Source organism: Ammospiza caudacuta, chromosome 17 (genome assembly GCF_027887145.1).
Source record: "Ammospiza caudacuta isolate bAmmCau1 chromosome 17, bAmmCau1.pri, whole genome shotgun sequence".
NCBI classification, from domain to species: domain Eukaryota; kingdom Metazoa; phylum Chordata; class Aves; order Passeriformes; family Passerellidae; genus Ammospiza; species Ammospiza caudacuta.
This window is the reverse complement of record NC_080609.1, coordinates 3,932,329-3,951,134: the sequence shown is the minus strand read 5'-3', so window position 1 is coordinate 3,951,134 and position 18,806 is coordinate 3,932,329. Positions and strand designations below refer to the sequence as shown.

Genomic DNA, 18,806 nt, shown 5'->3' with positions numbered 1-18,806 from the left:
CACCTGCCCACAGCAGGACAGGGCAGCAGCTCAGCCATCAAAGCATCACCAGGACTCCTGGATCCCTCCCAAGGAAGGGGGTTCTGCCTTGAGGAGGTCACTCAAAGGGCTGACAAAAAATCCCAAATCTTGTATAACCTCCAACATCAAAGCAGGGCACCATTTACAAACAATGCAAAAGAGGATTTATTGAAACCATTCTGGTTAGAGCGAGTCCTGTAGGGCACAATTTGCAATAAGTTAAAGAAGCAAACCAAACAGTCTCAGAGTTAAAAACCACACTAACACATAACACAGTGATATAGCCATTGCCACCCAGCTGAGTTATTGAATCAAGGCACAAAGTCATTCATCAAATACTGCAAAAAGAAAAAAAAAATTACACAGGAAACAAGCTGGAAACAGACTGGTTTTGTTAAGAAGGTGCTGGTTTGGCACTGATGCGTTTAATTGAGCTGCCACAGCGAAATCTGCGTTTCCAAACTGTCCAGAAACACTTCTGGACAACTTAAAGCCAGGAAAGCTCCTCCAAGCTGAAAATCCAGCTCCCCTCAAGGAACATTCAGTGTGCCTATGGGAAGGTCAGGTCTGGGTAGGGATCTGAGGAGGGAGAGTGTGATGAGAACACAGCCCAGGCATTCCCCTTGCTCCTGGCCAGGGGAATCTCAGCAGGAAACAACCCAGACCCAGCACTCAGGCTGGGCTGCAGTGCCAGCCTGGGGTGCCCAGCCCGGTGCCCAGCCCTGTGCCCTGCCCCAGCTGGCCGAGGGCAGCCTCAGTGCAGCCCTCTCATGGCTGCAACACTGGCACAGAGACAGGGGGGCTGTCAGGCCTAAAGAGCAAACCCAAGCTGGGGGACACAGCTGGGAAACCTCCCTGCACTCCTCAGAAAACAGCTGGGAAGAAAGGCAGAGGGGCAACCCCAACATTTTGAGCCCAGGGTGCTCTGAAGGTTGTGGAGCATCTGCAGAGAGCACCCCTGGCTTCCTGCACAGCCACACACCCCAGGGCTGCTCCCTGCACTGCCCAGGGTATGGGGCAGACAGGGCTGGAAGAGGAGGTGCCCAGGCAGCCTGGGAGGGCTGGGGCTGTGCTCTGAGCTGGGGATAGCAGCTGCCCAGGGGCACACTCAGCCCAGCAGTGGCTGAAGGGAGGAGCTGATGCCTGATGCTGCACATTCCCATCCTACAGTGTTTCTACACATCCCCCAGGGTCAGACTCAGCAAGGGAGGGAGGCACTGGCCAAACCCCCTCCAGCACTGCAGAGCCTGAGAGAGGTTATTTTTAGGTCTATTTTTTATTTTCAGGACTGAGAAGCTGGTTCAAAATGTTTTCAAGGCTCTGTTTCTACAGCCTGCACTGGCACCCATGAGGACAGGGCAGAGCAAACACCTCATGGTGCTGCATGGAGAAACATGGCATCTTCACACAGAAACCTGTCCCATCCCCTCAGGACAGCAGGCTGGGCAGGGAGGAGAGTGCTTGAGGATCCTCACCCAGCATCACTCCAATTGCATGGGCAGGGAGGCAGCACAGAGCTCCTGCCCTCCTCCTGGCAGCAGGAACAGTGCTGGGAGAAGGCTCCTCAGCAGCTGCAAGGCTGAATGAGCAGGGTGCTGGCACTGCCAGGGCTTCCCACAGCAGCAATCCCAGCTCCCAGAAAAGGTTAAAGTGCAATTCTACTCAAGCCAGATCCTCTGGTTCCTTAAAGCTGGAGAGGTGGTGATGGCACCTCCAGGGACAGCCAGCCTGGGCTCAGGGTGGATCTCTCACCACCTATAAGCAGGCAGAGGGAAGGGAGGAACATTGATGCATCCATCAGGTGGGAGACCAGCTCCCTCCTGGTGCCACCAACACTGCACAGCCTGGCTGGGAAGGAAGCAGCAGAGGACACAGACACAGGCAGGCTGGTGACTGCAGAGTAGGACACATGGGGCTGTTCTTGGTAAAAAGGCCATTTGCTAAGTAGAATGACACTTTAACCTGTGCTTTGCTGGCCCAAGTGACACCAGACACACCACAGCCATGGCTGGGGTCACCACAATTCCCCCAAACTACAGAAGCAAATCCAGGAGAGGGTAATTGCAAATCAACTTACAGCCAAGCACCTCTCCCCAGCCAGGAGAGCTGACTCAGAAAGGAAATCTAACACCACACAGCAAACTCCACTTCCCAGACATCCAACTCCACTTCTCAGGCATCCCAGAAATCATCAATTCTGGCACCTCAGCAAGCACATGTTTTCCTCCAGACACACTCCTGAGTCAGCAGAGTTCTGTGGGCACAGAGGGACGGAGGGGAAAGCCCTCCTCCCCGAGCTGGTGACACTTCAGTGGTGGCCAAGCACTGAAGTCCCATCAGCTCTGAGGACGGACACAGCCTGGGCGTCCCTGGACACTGGGGGTGCTTCCCTGCCAGCCCCACTTTGGTTTGTGGATCAAGAAAGGCAGCTTGCCATGGGACTGCAGGCTCTGGGCTTGTTGAGAGCGGGGCTGCAGAGCAGGGCAGCCTCTCCCGTTCCCGTTCCGCTCAATCTCGGCTCTGGAATCGCATCCTGTACAGGCGGTCCCGGATGTGCTGCTCCTCATCCCCGGGCGTGCGGCGCAGCCAGAGCACCCTGCTCACTGCCACATCCTCCTTCAGTTTCCTCTTCATCAGGGACACGGGGCCTGGCCCCTCACTGGGCTGGGGACCCCGCAGCAGCACGTAGCAGGCGTGACGGCTGCGCTCAAACAGCGCCGCTGCAACAGGAGCACACAGAAACAGCCTGAGCCTCCTGTGCTGGGCTGGCCACCACACCCACCTCCCCACAGGGACATGGAGGGACCAGGAGGGACCAGGGTCCTCCTGCAGCTCCTTCTGGAGGGCTGCAAGGAGAGGACTCACCAGTGAACGCGATGATTTGGTCGGTGCTGTTGCGGAGCTCCAACACGACGTTAGTGTAGGAAGGGTGGAAAAGGTAGAGCTTCTGGAGAGGAGCTCTGGGTCTCTGCAACCAACAGGACACACACTCACACCTTATCCCAGACACAGCAGCAGCACCAGGCTCAGCATTACTCACACCCAGCCAGACACTTGTCCGTGTCAGCCCAGCTCAGCCTGACCGATGCCATCAGGACAAGAGCTGGGATTTTGCTCATTGCTCTCCTTCCCACCCCGAGCTTCCTGCAAATAGCTGGCCTGTCTCCTGCAGGGAGCACACAGATTTCTGCCTCAGGGCTGGCAGAGCAAGCAAGGAAAGCAGAGGAAGTTCAGCTGGTGCTTCAGCAGCCTCTGAGACACAAACTGTCACCAGTGCTGCCTGTCACTGCCCCGAGCGCTCTGCAAGCAGCTGAGCTGTGCGCTGAGGCTGCCTGAGGCTGCCTGGGGCACAGAGAGGATATTCATGTGGCTCCCAGGGAAACAGCAGCAACTCCAGAGGTACAAGGCCAGAAGCCTCCCACCTCACAGACAGTGCCACACTAAGGCAGGGCAGTGACTTTGCTCACAGAGTCACCAATTTCATTTTCTCTACATAACCACGCTAAGGATGACAAAAGCTGCCAGTGCCACCACCACCTGCAGGGACATGGCCCCCACACCCAGTGCATGAGGCTGCAGGGTCAGTGGGAATATCAGCACTGAGAAAGGGGTAACTGCACCCAATTCTGGCCCAGAGCCTGGAGAAGAGCAGCCCCCAGCAGCACTCACTGTGTCATTGCCTGGCTCCTGGAAGTCTCCCCACATGAGGAAGGCAGAGCGGTGATCCGCAGTGGGAAGGGTGGCTGGGCCAGGGCTCCCTGGGCCTGAGTTCAGCTTCAGCTCCCACTGGACTGCTCCAGACTCACTCTCAACAATCATAACCTAGCAGGGAAGAAAGAAAAGGAACTCATGACAAAGGCAGCTCACAAGCCATGAGAGAGAAGTCGGGTCAGCTGTCTCTCCTCACACTGTCTATGGGAATGAGTATGTGACACATGGGAAGATGGGGAAATATCTGAAGCAGAGCATCACAGAGATGTGAGACTGGGGTTGGCCATGTTAGAGAAAAATCACAAGTTCTGCAGCTACTTCAAGGGATTCAAAGTTCTGTCATTGAAGCCTCTTGCTGAGAAGAGAATTAAAGTGCCTGAGCTGGCTTCAATAACCTGTTGAAAGAGATCATTTCACAGCTTAAAGCTTCCTAAAATCAGCCAGAGGGAACACATCCCACCAACTGTCCTTGGCTCAATTCCTGCTTGAGCTGTGACATACAGAGAAATGGGAAGTTAAAAGGAAGGAATTTCAAACCTTCTTCCTGTTGGGTCCAATTTCACTCTCCAGGACAACGCCATGGGCATCAGGTTTGTAGGAACCGAGCAGGGGCTCACTGAGGGAGAGAAAGAGCAGGGACAGACCTGAACCCACCCTCATGGTTGGGCACACTTTGCTTTCCCAGCTGCCTCCATCCTCCCACACCTGCCCTGGTAAGAGACCTGACTGCATAACATGGGGTTGGCCTGGTACCACCCCAGCTCTGAGCCCAGCCACATCACAGCAGGCACAAAATGAGCAAGCCAAGCTCTGAGCTCCCCCATCCTGAAGCAGCTCCCAGCATTTGAGGGAACACAACACAATAAGCAAGATCAAGATATGACCCAGGCAAAAAAAGAATTGCATCTGCCAGGACATTGCTGCTGCTGGGACCCTGGAAATGCCACATCTGGCCCACAGTGAGAACACTACCTCAAAACACGGGACACATTGAGGGTCCACACAGTGTGGAGATCCTTTGTGCTGATCAGTTTGGCCATCTCTGAGTCCACAACCAAGATGTTGTCCCGTGAGTGCCCAGGAACTTTTGTCAGGTAGCGAATGTCTTCAAAGCTGAACAAGGACAGAGAAAGGATTAAGCTTTTAGGCCATGGATGGTTTCACTGTGAGGTTTGGAGATTTTTCCCTGCACAGTAAATCCAAATAGGAAACCCCAATGTGCTTTCTCTGCTTTTCTGTGAATCCCTGATGAAGCCATTGACACCAACCCTTGTCCTGAACTCTGGATGTGCTCCTAGTCCAAAAACCACATAGCCAGGAGAGAACAAAGTCCCACCAGGCCATCCTGTCAGGAACACCACCCCCCTCCACTCCACCAGCCTCCAAGACATAACCTCACACCTGAGAGGGGATAAGAGGTGCGTGGCATGGTCAATGTTCTTCTCCAAATGAGAATCCAGCTGGAAGCTGGGAAGCTTAGCTTCCACCCCAACTACTGTACTGCACAGATCTTTCAGGGAATATGCATAGATAGACTTCTCTGTGGAAAAAAAAAAAAAAAAAAGACAAGAATGAGAGAGATGAGAGAGATAAGTTATCCTGCCCTTGCTCTGAACTCTATGATTTTCCAGATCTGTCAGATCAACTATATTTTTAGGGCTTGCATCATAGAGTTGTAGTGGTATTTTGAGACTCAAGCCTGCTATTGAATGCTTTTAACATTTTATCTGTTCATAATCCAAGTGTTCCACAGTAATCATTTGCTATAAATGACTGCCTAATCCTTTCATGCTTGACATTTGTTAAATAAAATCACTACAGTACATAACAAACTGCAGTTTAAGCAGAAGCCCCCCCCAAACAGCGCTCTGACTAGGTGAAAGCTCCACACAGCTTGTAAGAATGCAAACCACACTGTCAGATGATGTTTACTAGCCCTGATCTCAGCTACAATCACTCTTGCAGACTGAATTCCCCAGCAGAGCTGTACCTGTGTAGAAAAGGAAGTAGGAGGAGGAGGAGTGCAGCTGCAGCCGGACGTGGCGAGCGGTGCCATCCACCCTCAGGCTGCCCGTGGAGCCAAGCTGCTGGCCAGTTTTTCCTGAATAGATGGAGACCTTCACCTGCTCAGGGAAGGGATTACAGACAACAAGCAACAAGGTTAAAGCTGGTACCAAACAGCAACTGAATGGGAGCAGCACAGGCTTGGATGGGAAGTCTCTCTCTGGTTCTGGAGGAGTGGGCATGAGTTTGGTGACACCTCTGCTCTGAATTCTTCTGGAAGTTTGAAAACCACTTCCAGCACAGCCAGCTGCTCTGAGAATTTGCTACCCCTGCCACCCACCCTCCTTACAGACTGTGGAACAGCAGCCCCAGCTCTGTAAGGACAGCAAAGATCCATGCAAGTCTCAGATGGAGATGACCTATGTCAGCAACAATGCAGCACATGGACATGGGAAACTTGGCTTCACATGGCAGCTCTGCTAAATGTTATAAGTGCCCTAATCTACTCCTCCTTAGGCTCATGTGAGTCCAAGAAGATAAAAGAGCTGAAAGGTTTCTTTCTATTCTTTGTGCAGGGTAACAAAATCCACTAAAAATATTTCACTCAGGAGAATAAAGGTTAAAGTCAGGATCAGATTTAAATATCTGAGCAACAGCCAGAGTCTAGGGAGTGCAATGGACTTTAGGGACAAATGAAACACCTGACCAGGAGAAATACCATCCATCAGAGATGCTGAGTCAGGCAGGAACCCTTCCCTCTACCTTGAGAGGGAGGGACTGGAAAGCAAAGGAAATCCAAACCAAATCTGGAGAGTCAGGCAGGTGAAAAAGGGAGAACGAGAACATGGCTGGAGAGGGAAAACCACACATCCAGCAGCTATTCCCAGCCTCCTGCACTGGGAGGAGACACACACCAGCTCTGGCAGGTCAGCTGCACCTTTACTGCTCCAGGGGCTGCCCTGGGACAGTGACAGCCAGGGGTATTTATTTACACAGGGAGTGAGAAACACAACATTTTCCTTGCTGCACTGCCAAGCCCTCTGTGTTGCCACAGGAGATGGATCCCGAAAACCATCACATTTTCTGGAATGTATTTGTGCTGAAACTTGCAGCAGGGAGGGGTCAATGGGATTCTCTGGAAATGCTGCCCTCTCACCCCCTGCACACAGACCCTTCCACAGACTGCTCACAGCTTCTCCTTTCAGCTGCAGCCCTGGATAGCAGCAAAGCTCCTCCACTTGAGTGCTGAATCTCCCTCCTGACCAGCCCTTTCCAAGCTGCAGATCTCCACTCCAGCTCCTGCATTTGCATGATTCTCAAAAGAGAACATACTTTTCCTTAAGTTGGGAAAGTGCTTGCCAAATCCAGAGGGAGGAAGGGATTTCATACCAAGATAGCAAGAGAGCTAAAATGGAAAACAGATCAAAAGGCAGTCTTGCAGAACAGAGGCTACATTCAAACTTTTCTTGGCTGCCTAAGATTAAAAAAACAAAAGTCTTGAGACAACTGGGATAGCAAAAGCAAGGAGGAAAGAAAACAGAGAGAACTGTAGGAGGTGGAGAAGATGGAATTTCTGATGACTCTGGCAACAACAATGCCCTGGACAGCAAAACCCTATTTTCTTATGGAGGACATTGGCCAAGAAGGCCAATGGCACCTAGCTTGTATCAGCCACAGGGTGGCCAGCAGGGCCAAGGAAATGCTTCTGCCCTGGTACTGGGCATTGGTGAGGCCACACCTGACTGCTGTGCCCAGTTCTGGGCCCCTCAATTCCAAAGGACACTGAGGTGCTGGAGCAGGTCCTGGGAAGGGAATAGAGCTGGGGAAGGGTCTGAGATGGAACTGAGGGAGCTGTGGGGACGCAGCCTGGAGAAAAGGAGATCCAGTGGGGACCTTCTCTCTCGCAACTCCCTGACAGGAGGGGGCAGCCAGGTGGGAGTCAGGCTTTGCTCACAGGGAAAAAGGGACAGGACAAGGTGAAATGGCCTCAAGCTGTGCCAGGGGAGGTTCAGGTTGGACACCAGGAGCAATTTCTTCCCGGAAAGGGTTGTTAAACATTGGAAGAGGCAGCCCAGTGAGGTGGTGGAGTCACCACTGTGGGAGGTGTCCCAGGAAAGCCTGGAGGTGGCACTCAGTGCTCTGGGGTGGTAACAAGGCAGGGATTGGTCACAGGTTGGACTCGATGATCTCTGAGGTCTTTTCCAACCTTAATGACTCTGCTATGAGGACATGGGGCTCCCACTGCTCCCATCAGACCCAGAGGGAGCTGGAACTTGTGTGCTTTGAACAGGACACACTGGGCATGCAGACAATGCTGTGCCACTCCATCATGGATGGAGATGTTTTAGCAGAAAAACTGCTCTGGGTACATGACATTCCCCCTCTCAGAAATGGGAGAAGCAACATTTGGAGGGAGATAACACCACCAGCAGCTGTTCCACTAATGAACTCAGATCAGAATGAACCAGCACAGTGACAATGGGAAGAACAGTGCAAAGCAGACCACAGGCAGAGAGAGGGAAGGGATCAGAAAAGGGCAGTGCTGGTACAAAAGCACTGACTGTCAGCTGTGCTTTGATCTAAGAACCAAAGCTGTCAGGGTTTGTTCACTTCCACTTCTCTAAGCAGAGAAGCAGAAAAATGCAAGCTCATCTTGCCCCAGCTCACTCCCCAGACAGCATAGGAACATGCAGTGAGGAGAGCACACTGAAAACGGGGAGGGATTACTGCCCAGCTCTTTGATTTATTTCATTTTTTTTAAACCATAAAACACTTGTGCTGATTTGGGAGTACATCTCTGGAGGGTGGGAAAGAACCCACCCCAAACCCACAGAAACCAGAGGCCTCTGGACACTTCCTCTGAGACTACAAGGTGCAAATAAACAGCATTCCTGCCATCCTCCGTGGCAGCCACCAGGCTTATCAGAGCATCAGGATGACATACCTGGCCTTCTTTAGTAATAAAGATCATCAGGTCCTGAACTTTATCATTATCCACATCTGGAATCGCTGATAAAGGAGTCAGCACAGTGTAATTAGCTCCAAAGTCACGGGATTGCCTCCACAGAACTTCCCCTGGAACACAGTGGGAATCAGTCATTAAAAGGCATCTTAGGTTGAAAGGTTATTAATGCTCCTGTCCCAGCCCATCAGCACCACAAACCTGCCACATTTATGCTGATCATGGGGTACTTCCTTGCTTTTCTGCATTCCCAATGAAGCCCAGTATCCATAGTTTCCTCTTACACTGGAAAGCAATCCCAGCTGCCAGCAGGAATGCACCCAAACACCCTGGCACAAAGAACAGCTTGCCTCCCTTGTGCCTTTGGTTAATAAGCTTCCCAGCATGTTCATGGCAGGGAAAAGCCTTTGCTGTGATCTAAATCCCTGCTGCTGTGCACTTAAATCTGCACAGACATTTTGAGACCATAAAGCAGCTGAATTCTGACCAGAGCTGCTGCAACTCCTGGCAGAACCTTCTTTGCTGCAACTTGCCTCCTGCAGATGTTCCTGCAGATGTTTCCCCCCTGACAGCTCAGGCCACATCCCACCTCTCCCTTGTTTGAAGAACACACACCCCACAAACTTATTTGTACACTGAGATAACAAAAGATTTGCTTTTTAACAAACAGGGGAGTGGCTGGTGTGGGTTTCTCTTCAACAGCTCTAGACCACTTGAGTGGCTCTATCCATCCACTGTCCACAGCTGTGGGCCACTTTCCAGTCACTGCCCAGTGGAATTTGCAGTGGAATCTGGCAGGGAGGACACTGCTGGGGGTTTTTCTTTCTAATGAACATTTCAGTGTCTGATTAGGTGCTCCCAGGGCAAATGTTTACCCTCCCCTTTACCCAGCATCACACACAGCAATTATCATTTCAGGAATGCAAAGTAATCATCTGCTCTTTGTCAGGAAGGCAGCTGGACTGAAAGCCAAAGAATTACTACTTGATGCTGTCTGCAATAATTTAAGGCAGGCTGTATTTCTAGTAGAATTGCTCCAAAGCTTTTACTGCAAAGCTGAAAAAAACCACTTGGATTTGTTACTATGACAACAGATGTGAAGTGAAGAGAGCAGATTTCCTGGTTTCCTTAGGAAATCATGGCAAGGCAAAGAATTTTGCCCTCAAAGAAAATAAGCAGGAAAAAGAAAGAATTGAAGTTTTAAATTACCACATTCTAGCTCCAGGACTGTCCAAAGGTACAAGAGTAAGACCATGCTAATGAAATTCACTTGTCAGTGAATTTCTAGGCTCTAATTTTCCAGGATCTAATCTTTGGTGGTTAGACAGCTGACAGAGTTTGGGAGAAAATATCTTATTCTCTTAAAAGAACAGTCTGAGTCAGGAGAAACAGGTGACAGTGAGCTGGATTCAACACCAGCATTTAAGAGGTTTTCCATGCTGTAAGCGAGCCCAGAGGGAGCACAGGAAGCAGGAGATGGGACTGTCATCCCTGACATCTGCAGTGCTTCCTCAGAGCCCAGGGTCACTGCTAGAGGAGCCAAGATGGCAATCAGGCAAGTGCCCAGACTGCAAATCTAACCTGGGTGAAAGGGCTGGGTTTTTTTTGGTCTGGAAGGAATAATAAAATCAGAACTCAGAAGACTGAGCTCAGTTCTCACTTCAATCAGATGCAGAGACTTTTCTCCCTGTCAGATTTCTCCAGGTTGGAGTTCTGGTTTGTTTATTTAGTGATTTCTCCCACAGAAGCAGTTCCATCATCTAATCATCATGGTGCCCTTTCTGCCCAATCCCTCAGGAGACCAGAACCACCCACAGGGCTCACTGTTCAGGCTGCTGGAGGATCAGATGAAGAGAGAAGATGTAACAAAACTCTTACTGCTGTCCTCTTTCCTGAGACTCTGCCTCAGGCTATGGCAGAGATGGAATAATGAACAGCTACAAAGACTTTTGCTCTGACCTGGAACAGTTAATCTTAAACTCCTATGTGTCCCAGTTTGCTGGGAAGATAAACATGCAGGAATGTTAGATGTCCCACACAAACAGGAGCATGCCCTCCTACACTTCCCTTCCTGCCCACTCTGGTCACTCCTTGTGGCAATGAAGAAAGCAGGACTTAGAACAACTTCAACTGATAAAAAAACCACTAACTTTATCAGCATTTAAAGATCAAAACCACATCAGACACATTCAGATGATAATCTGCCTATCTCTCCTTCAATCTTCCTACAGGCAGGGGCTAGACAGCCTGAGAGCCCTGGAATCTCACCAAATCCTCCACGATGATGAATCATTAACAGCTAAAGATTGTGCTGGCTACTGTTTTTAGCACACTGTGATGTAAGTTAGACTTTGCCTCTTTGAATACATTTAGCCTATTTAAATACATTTTATTCTGCTCTGCCCTCCTAACCCCCAGTCAGCTAAGCTCAGAAACCATTTTTAACCTACTTAATAGCAAAAAGGCATTAAATACATAAACTCCTGGGTTACTCACTTTTCTGATGCATTTTTTTCCTCTCTTGCTTTGAAGTTATCTATGGAATGTTTTCTTCCCTGTATTGCTGTGACCTGTAGCTTAGCCTGGCTCCTCTCCACACTTGCCTTTATGGCTGTCATTAGTTACAAGCCTTTGGCTCCACAGCCAACTTTCTACACTTTGACCTGAATGTACCTACTTCATTAATAATCTAAAAATAACCTGTGCTAAAGCCTACACATGAGGGAAATGGTGATAAGAGGCCTCTGCCGGTACAGAAACTTTCTAGCTCTGTGTGTATCTGCACTTCCATCTATACACTAGAAATTAAAAGCTACACCTGATTTTCCTCAGATTCCTTAGAGCTGTACCTCTTGCTATTTCTTTTTTCCAATTTTTGGAAAACAGGGTGTGAGGGGTTTAATACCAGATACAAAGAATGGGATCCTAGGGAGAATATATATTGTTTAGACCTTTGAAAGAGTGACCTCCAAGATGGAAATGTATTTTAGGCTTCACCAGCAAGGAGGGTTCAAGGTGCAGCAGATGATCAGTGTTCCTAAAGTAGTACAGGCACTCCTTACCCCCACCCACGTTAGGCAAGATGATGATGATGAATTTCTCCACCTCTAAGTTTAGAAAGGAAGAAACCTTTCCAGAGGAACTAGGCAGAATTGTAGACTACTGAAACAGACTGGCAAACACTTATCCTAAGTGCTCTCCTTGACAACTTTAAAATCATAAATGCCTGGAACTCCCACTCCTCCTGCCACAGCAGGCACTCCTGGCACATACACACAAATAACTGGGAAATGTTGCAGGTGCAGGTTTGTGTCTAACCCTGGGGAGCACAAAGTAACACAGCTAGTGACTGCTCCTCCTGCTTCAAAAGCTCTTGGAACACTGCTCTTATGAAACAGTGGCTGGCACAAACCCCCAGCAAACCTTTGGAACAGCGAGGCTGAGGGCACGCGCTCCTCAACGCCCAGCAAGCAGCTCTGGCAAGGCTTCCAAACAACAAATAAATACCCAGTGCCATGTTCTTCATGTTCATGTCACACTGACATCCTCCCTGGAGGCCACCAGGTGAGGAAAGCAAGTGGCCCATGCCCTGTGTGGCAGCAGAGCTCTGCTGGCACTCACCTGTGTTCAGGTTGACTGCTGTAAGGGACAGTGGCCTCTCCACCACGATGCAGCCTGGGGTTGCTGCTGTGCCCAGCTGCTGGATGTCACACTGCAGCCACTGCACCTCCTCTGCAGCTGGGCTCTCCCAGAGCACGCTGCCATTCCTGCCAGACACTGCAGCGATGAAGGCACAGGGAGATGGCAGCCCTGGGGACAAGAGGGGTCAGAGGGAGCTGCCCCTGCACCACCCAGGAGCTGGGACTCAGCCAGCTCCTCTCCCCAGCCCCTAACTGGAACTGGAAGAGAAAGGAGAGCCCTTTGTGGATCAGGTACCTTCATCCAGACAGGACATGTTGAATCTGCTGCTGTTGCCAGATTTGAATGCAAAGACCACATCTTGTACTTTGTCTTCACTCACATCTGCTATAGCAAGGAACGGGTAGGGCACTGCAAGAGAACACAAGCCAGGCTCTGGTGAGGATTTCCTAAGCCCACAGCAGAGAAAGTTGGAGCAAAACACAAATTCCTAGAGACCTACTCACTGCCTCCATCCTGGACAGTGTAACATCAGGACAAATTGGCTTTTATATGAAAAAAAATCACGTACACAAGTACCAAGGACAAGAAGTTAGTGCCAAACAATTTTTTCAATTTGCTGTTCCCCAGAGGATGTCTTTTTTAAGAGGCAAGCAGCCAGAATTTGAACTATGCTGAACAAAGAACAACTGTGATCTTGGAGTGGGGCTGGTATTCTCAAAGCATAAAGAAGCCCCACCCAAGCCCCACAAAACCCAGATACTCCATATTTTTAGCAGCTAAAAGCAGCTTTCCTGAGCTCAGAGTAGCAGCACCTGGGGTGTCTGCAGCACCACACACAGCTCAGTCCCTGCTGTGAGCACTATCTCTGCATTTACAGCACATCCCGAACAACCTACTGCACACAAGATTAAAGAAAAGCTCTCCCAGAAACGACTGCAGAGCCACTGGGGAGCAGGACCCAGGCTGAAGAGCCAAGTAAAGCAACCAGAATAAAAATAGCTGTAATAACTACAGAGCAATTTATTAAAAAAACAAGATGGAATTATTCCTCTTCCCTTCATGTTGGCTATGGGGAAAAGGGAGAAAGTCAAAGTGACAGAGGAAAAATGTCTAATTGCCTCCAACCTCAGCTTGAACTCCAAAGGAACATTTTAAAGAGCAAGCTTCAACAGAGGTCTTTTCCCAGATACGCTCTTTTTTTTTTTTTTTTTTTTTTTTTTTTTTTTTTTTTTTCTGTGATTGAGGCCAGCCTGCTGCCTTGTTACCACTTCAGAGCAGAATTTAATTTCTCCACTAGGTCCTGTAAACACCTCCTGGAAGGTCACTCCAATTATGATGGGCCATTGCTTATCCAGGTCAGGTATTCACAGCTGTGGCTCCCAAGGGCTGCATCCCTGCAGGTCTGTGCTTAGGCAGAGGCCCACAACCCAAATCCATGGCACAGAAAGGAAAAGGACTCTTGGTAAGTATTTATCCTGCTGCAGCAAGCTCACCTGTTTTGTTGTAGTATTGGAACCACGTTCTTTCTGAAACTGGCCTCTCTGGGCAGGGAATGATGAAGGAGAAAGCAAACACAATGATGAGGCAGAGGAAGAGGGAGATGAAGAAGGCAGCAGTGCGCCAGCGCGACAGCCGGGACAGCCCCGAGGACTTGACAATCCTCCTCTCCACGTAGTGCTCATGGTTCTCCTGAGCTTTCACATCCTCTGTCTTCAGAGGGTGGATCTCAGCTTCTGAGTCCTTGTTATCCATCACAGCTCACTCATGGGTGTTCACACACCCTTCTCCCCCTTCACCTGCAACAATGGAAAAAGAAGTTAAAACACGTTTTGAGATATATTTTAAAAACATCAATTAAAATATTCTGTTACTACCTGATATTCACACTGGAAACATTTCATGGGAGGTGAGCACAGCAGTGTACTGTCACAGAGCTGGATACAACACACTGCTGGTGCTGGAGGTCTCCCACACAGCGAGCTCATGGAATGCAGGAACAGCATCAATTCTTCCCCAGAGGAGGAAATCAGCTCTGCTGGAGCTGGACAAAGAAGGCTACAGAGCCCACACAGAAAGGACTGACTGGTCTGCAGGTCTCCCTAAGAGAAACACCCCAAAAGCTCCTTTTGTTGCAAAGACTTTTTGCCACCTCCGGTGCATGTCAGCCTGGCTCCCAGCTGGAGAGGTGAAAGGAAACACTTGTGACCTTTATATCCCAACATAAGGCTGCTCTCCACTGTAATGTGCACTTGAGCTTCCCCAGAGAGAGAAACAAACACCAGAGTTTTCTGTGTAGGAGCAAAGCAAAGCTCTTCAACACCTGCTTACATGAGAAACCACTGGGTAAGTTCAGCAACCCAGCCCTGCAGAAGGCAAAAGTGATGATTTCCCTCCCCAGAGGAAAAACAAGGCAGGAGCTGAGACTAAAATCAGGCAAATCTGATTTCATCACACTGGAAGAGTTAACTGCTATTTTAGCTTCTCCTGCTATAAATCATAAGCTTGGGCTACAACTAAAATAAACAGAGGGGTTCTGTGCTAATTTGCTATAAAAAGTGAGGGAAAGAGCCCTAGTGAGTTAGAGGAGCCTGTAAGTCATTACCCACAACAACAGTAAAAATCCATGTTTTATACAGATTCTCTGATAGTGCTTCTTTAAAAAAATACCACAAGGGAAGAAATAAAGAATAACACATTCCAGCAGGCTTGGAAAAAGCTGCTTGACAGTGTTATGAAAAGTTATATCAGAGCAAATAACCACGACAACCAAGCCAATTTTCCATGACTGTGCCCCAGCAGTCACATGTCTGGGTTGTCCACTGCAGCCATTTACTTCCCCAGCAGAAAAGAGCTTAAGGTCAGCACCAACACAGGGCAGAGCACAACAGCAACAGGGCTCATGTGTCTCACGTTTCTACCCAAGCTCATTTACAGGTTCTGTGAAACACAAGATGAGTCACCCTGGGGAGGCTCTGTGTGGCTCCCCAGGCTGTCCCTGTCCCACTGCAGAGGCTTCTTCTCTTCTGGGGACAAATCACAGGGGGACAGATCCATGGCAAGGCAACCCTGAGGCACAGAATCAGCAGATTAGCCTGGCACTGTCAACCCTTTAACCTCAGAGCCTGCTGGACTTAAAAGCTCTTACTCCCACCTGAGCACTCGGGCATTTGCTCTACATCAAATACAGGATCTCACTCCAGATAATTTAATTCAACCTGCACAATACCATGCAAACAAATCAATAATGCAGAAGTTGCATCTTATATCAAAGATCTTACTCCAAGGACTTCATCTGCCCTTCTCATCATCCCACCAGCCACAGCTACAGGAGCCTGGCTGTTCCCAGACCAACAGCAGGCACCTGATGGGTGGGAAGGCTCCAGATGGAAAGGGGAACAGCAGATCAAGAGGTGCTTTCAGCCTCTGCCCTGAGCTGAGCATTGTTCCTTTAGTGCACCAGGCCTTGAGCAGGTTCAAGGTACAAGACTCCAGGCTCAGGTGAGCAAATTATTTACTGGCAAGGAGCAGCCACGGCCACAGAGATGGGGACAGTGGCAGGGGTGAGTTCTGTGACCTGTGCTGGGGTAGCTGGCTCGTGTGTCCCTGCATCTCCAGCAGATGGAGAGGGGAAACTTCTCACAGCCAGCACCCACAGCATGGGCTGCAACAGGGCTCCAGCACAATCCCACCAGCCTCTCCAGCAGAACCTCCACAGCCTCCCAGTACAGAGCTGGGAAAGATCCAGTGTCGCAGACATCCTTTTCACTAAAAATCCTTTCTTTAGGATTTTCCCTTCTGGGAAGCTGAGGCCCCAGAAAAAGAATATAATCAATGGTTATCTGCTGCTGTGGAATGCAACAGGTACACCTGTGATTGGCCCATCTTGGATATTTACAATTAATGGCCAATCAAGGACTGTGCTCTCTCGGACAGAGTCAGAGAAAGCTCCTTTGTTTTCATTCTTTTCTATTCTATTCTTAGCTTAGCTAGCCTTCTGAGAATTTTTCTTTCTTTTCTTTTTAGTATAGTCATAATATAGCATATATATAATAAAATAATAAATCAAGCCTTCTGATCATGGAATCAACATTCTCGCCTCTCATCCTGCAAACCCTTGTGACCACGGTCACAATCCAGGGCATATCAGCACCCACGAGACTTCCCAAAAGGAACCAAACCCAGTTTTCTCCCCTCTCTGTCCAAACGGAACACCACCTAACACAGCACTGATGGCATCTTTTTATGACTCACTATAAATCTCAGCACTGTCATCTAGCCTGGGATGAGAACACTAAAAAAGCAGCAATTTTCTTGACAACCCCAGTAATTCCCCTCTTTTCTGCAGTGATGACCCCACGGAGCCACTGAGCACAAAGAGCCCTCAATGCCTTTAAAGCAATTCTCTCTCTTTTCTTGCAGGGTTTGAATAATGCCCTCTGTACCCCTGCCAGAGCAGAGGCAGTGCCAGAACGAGGACCACAAAGGTCAATGGCCAAGACTCAAACAATGCAGGAAATCCCAGTGCCTGTGCTGCCAAAGTACATGCTGGCAGCATGGGGAATGGCCTGAGCTCCACAACAAAGGGGGCTGCTAATCAGTTTAATTGAAGACAAGCAGAAAATGATAGTGTGCATCTGAGATGGTTTTACTGTCCTCTAGCAGCTGACATCTTGTCTGTCTCCGGCTGGAAGAGGACACAAAATAACTCAGCTGGGAAGTTCAACACATTCAGGGGAGCAGAAAGGGACAGGATTCTGTGTTGCTGCAGCGTGACACAGACCACCTGCAGCAGATCTGGGGACAGGAGAAAACATGGGAGAAAGACCTTGTAGAATGATAAATAATTAGAAAACACATGTGACAAACCCAAACTGAACCCACACAGCCAGGATCTGCATCTCAGACTCAGCTTTAAATGTTGCTTCCCCCAGCCCAAGCTGAGGAGGAACAATCACTCCTTCCTGAACCACAGAAACAACAGGGACAGGACAAACACAGCTGTACTCACCTCCACTGCCCTGTTTCCTGCAGCCACGGTGCAGATTTACAGATCTGATCTGCCTCAAATCAGAGACTTTTGCACAGCTAAACCCAAGGGACAACCATCAGCAGCAGTGAGACAGAACTGCCTGACAAGCACAGAGAACCACAGACAGTCAGGTGGATGGAGACTGGTGACAGAAATCATTTAAGGATCTGTGCATTGGAAAGGTTTAACTCATTTTCCACTCATAAAACACCAAACCACAGCATCTGGAATGTCACCAGGCACCAGCTCTTCCCAGAAAATTTCTAGCAATACACTGTAACTTAGATTTGATGTTCAACACATTTTTGTCTTCCACAGAATGATGAAATCAGGTTCTGACTGGACATTTTAGGAACACAAACACAGCATTTGGCTGATTTGGTTCTGTCTGGTTGGTTAGTTCAAGTACCTCAGAGGTTTCCTTCCTGTCAACCAGAAATTGTTGAAGCCCCAAGCTGCAATCAATAAAGACAAACCAGCCAGGCTTTGCTCTGAATAAGATGCAACATTCCCATCACAGCTATTTTCCATGAGCAGGCTGTGGGGGTTTGATCCCATGCACACTGTGACACTGCAGCAAACTCACTGGGCTGTGACATTCAGTCACACTCACCTGCTGTGACATTCAGCCTCGGGTCATTTGTTCCTTTTCCTGCAGTCCCACTTACATCAGGACAAGAAGAAATAACATGCAAGAGTTCCCAAAACCAGCTTTGCTCTCCCAGAGACACTCAGGCTGCATGCTGCACTCGAGCTTGTTATTTTGCTGGGTCATCTGCAGCTCACAGCTCCCTCCTGACACCAGGTCACAGCCAGGGCTGGCTGGGGACACTGACCTGTGTGACAGGGCACCTCTGCTCCTGGCATGGCCATAAGGCCTTTCTAAGGACACAGCTTGTAATCCAAACCCCACCAACGAGACTGGTGAGGCCCTGGCACAGGTTTCCCAGAGAATCTGTGGCTGCCCCATCCCTGGAAGTGTCCAAGGCTGGGCTGGACAGGGCTTGGAGCAGCCTGGGATAGTGGAAGGTGTCCCTGCCCATGGCAGGGGTGGGATGAGATGAACCTTTCAAATCAAACCATTCTGGGATTCTCCTGCTGGAGCTGTCCTCAGGCTCTTCTGAAATGCCATTTAACACTCCAGTGCAGACACAGCACACACCACAGAGCACTCACAGGGGAATCAGGCACTCCTCCAGAGCACAACCACCCTGACATCTGTCATTTGTGGGAGAAAACTCTTATCCAGGGCAGTTTTCACTACAGACAGGAGCTCACATACAGAAACTCAAACTGTTTAGGGAAGAGCAAAACAAAACCCAGTATTATTTCCATGAGAGCAATGGGAAGATCAAAATTCTCAGATGAAGAACAGTATTGAAGCTGCATGGGACTGATTACAGGTCAGGCCAGTAATAACAACTGTGCTGAAGAAAC

The 18,806-nt window shown here is 49.3% G+C and overlaps 1 protein-coding gene across 2 annotated transcripts in view; it reads right to left on the bottom strand.

The window, feature by feature from the left end:
- Positions 1-168: 168 nt before the first annotated feature.
- FAM234A (family with sequence similarity 234 member A) overlaps positions 169-18,806 on the bottom strand; it is a 21,991-nt gene continuing 3,353 nt past the window's right edge. For both annotated transcript variants that reach the window (XM_058815689.1, XM_058815690.1), the window contains exons 2-12: positions 13,834-14,136; positions 12,635-12,748; positions 12,320-12,508; positions 8,681-8,811; positions 5,723-5,855; positions 5,134-5,272; positions 4,705-4,845; positions 4,270-4,348; positions 3,691-3,843; positions 2,887-2,989; positions 169-2,741 (exon numbers count right to left, since the gene is read on the bottom strand). In XM_058815689.1, coding sequence (XP_058671672.1) covers positions 2,530-2,741; positions 2,887-2,989; positions 3,691-3,843; positions 4,270-4,348; positions 4,705-4,845; positions 5,134-5,272; positions 5,723-5,855; positions 8,681-8,811; positions 12,320-12,508; positions 12,635-12,748; positions 13,834-14,092 — 1,653 coding nt within the window. In that variant the 5' untranslated portion in view covers positions 14,093-14,136 and the 3' untranslated portion in view covers positions 169-2,529. The remainder of the gene's footprint in view (positions 2,742-2,886; positions 2,990-3,690; positions 3,844-4,269; positions 4,349-4,704; positions 4,846-5,133; positions 5,273-5,722; positions 5,856-8,680; positions 8,812-12,319; positions 12,509-12,634; positions 12,749-13,833; positions 14,137-18,806) is intronic.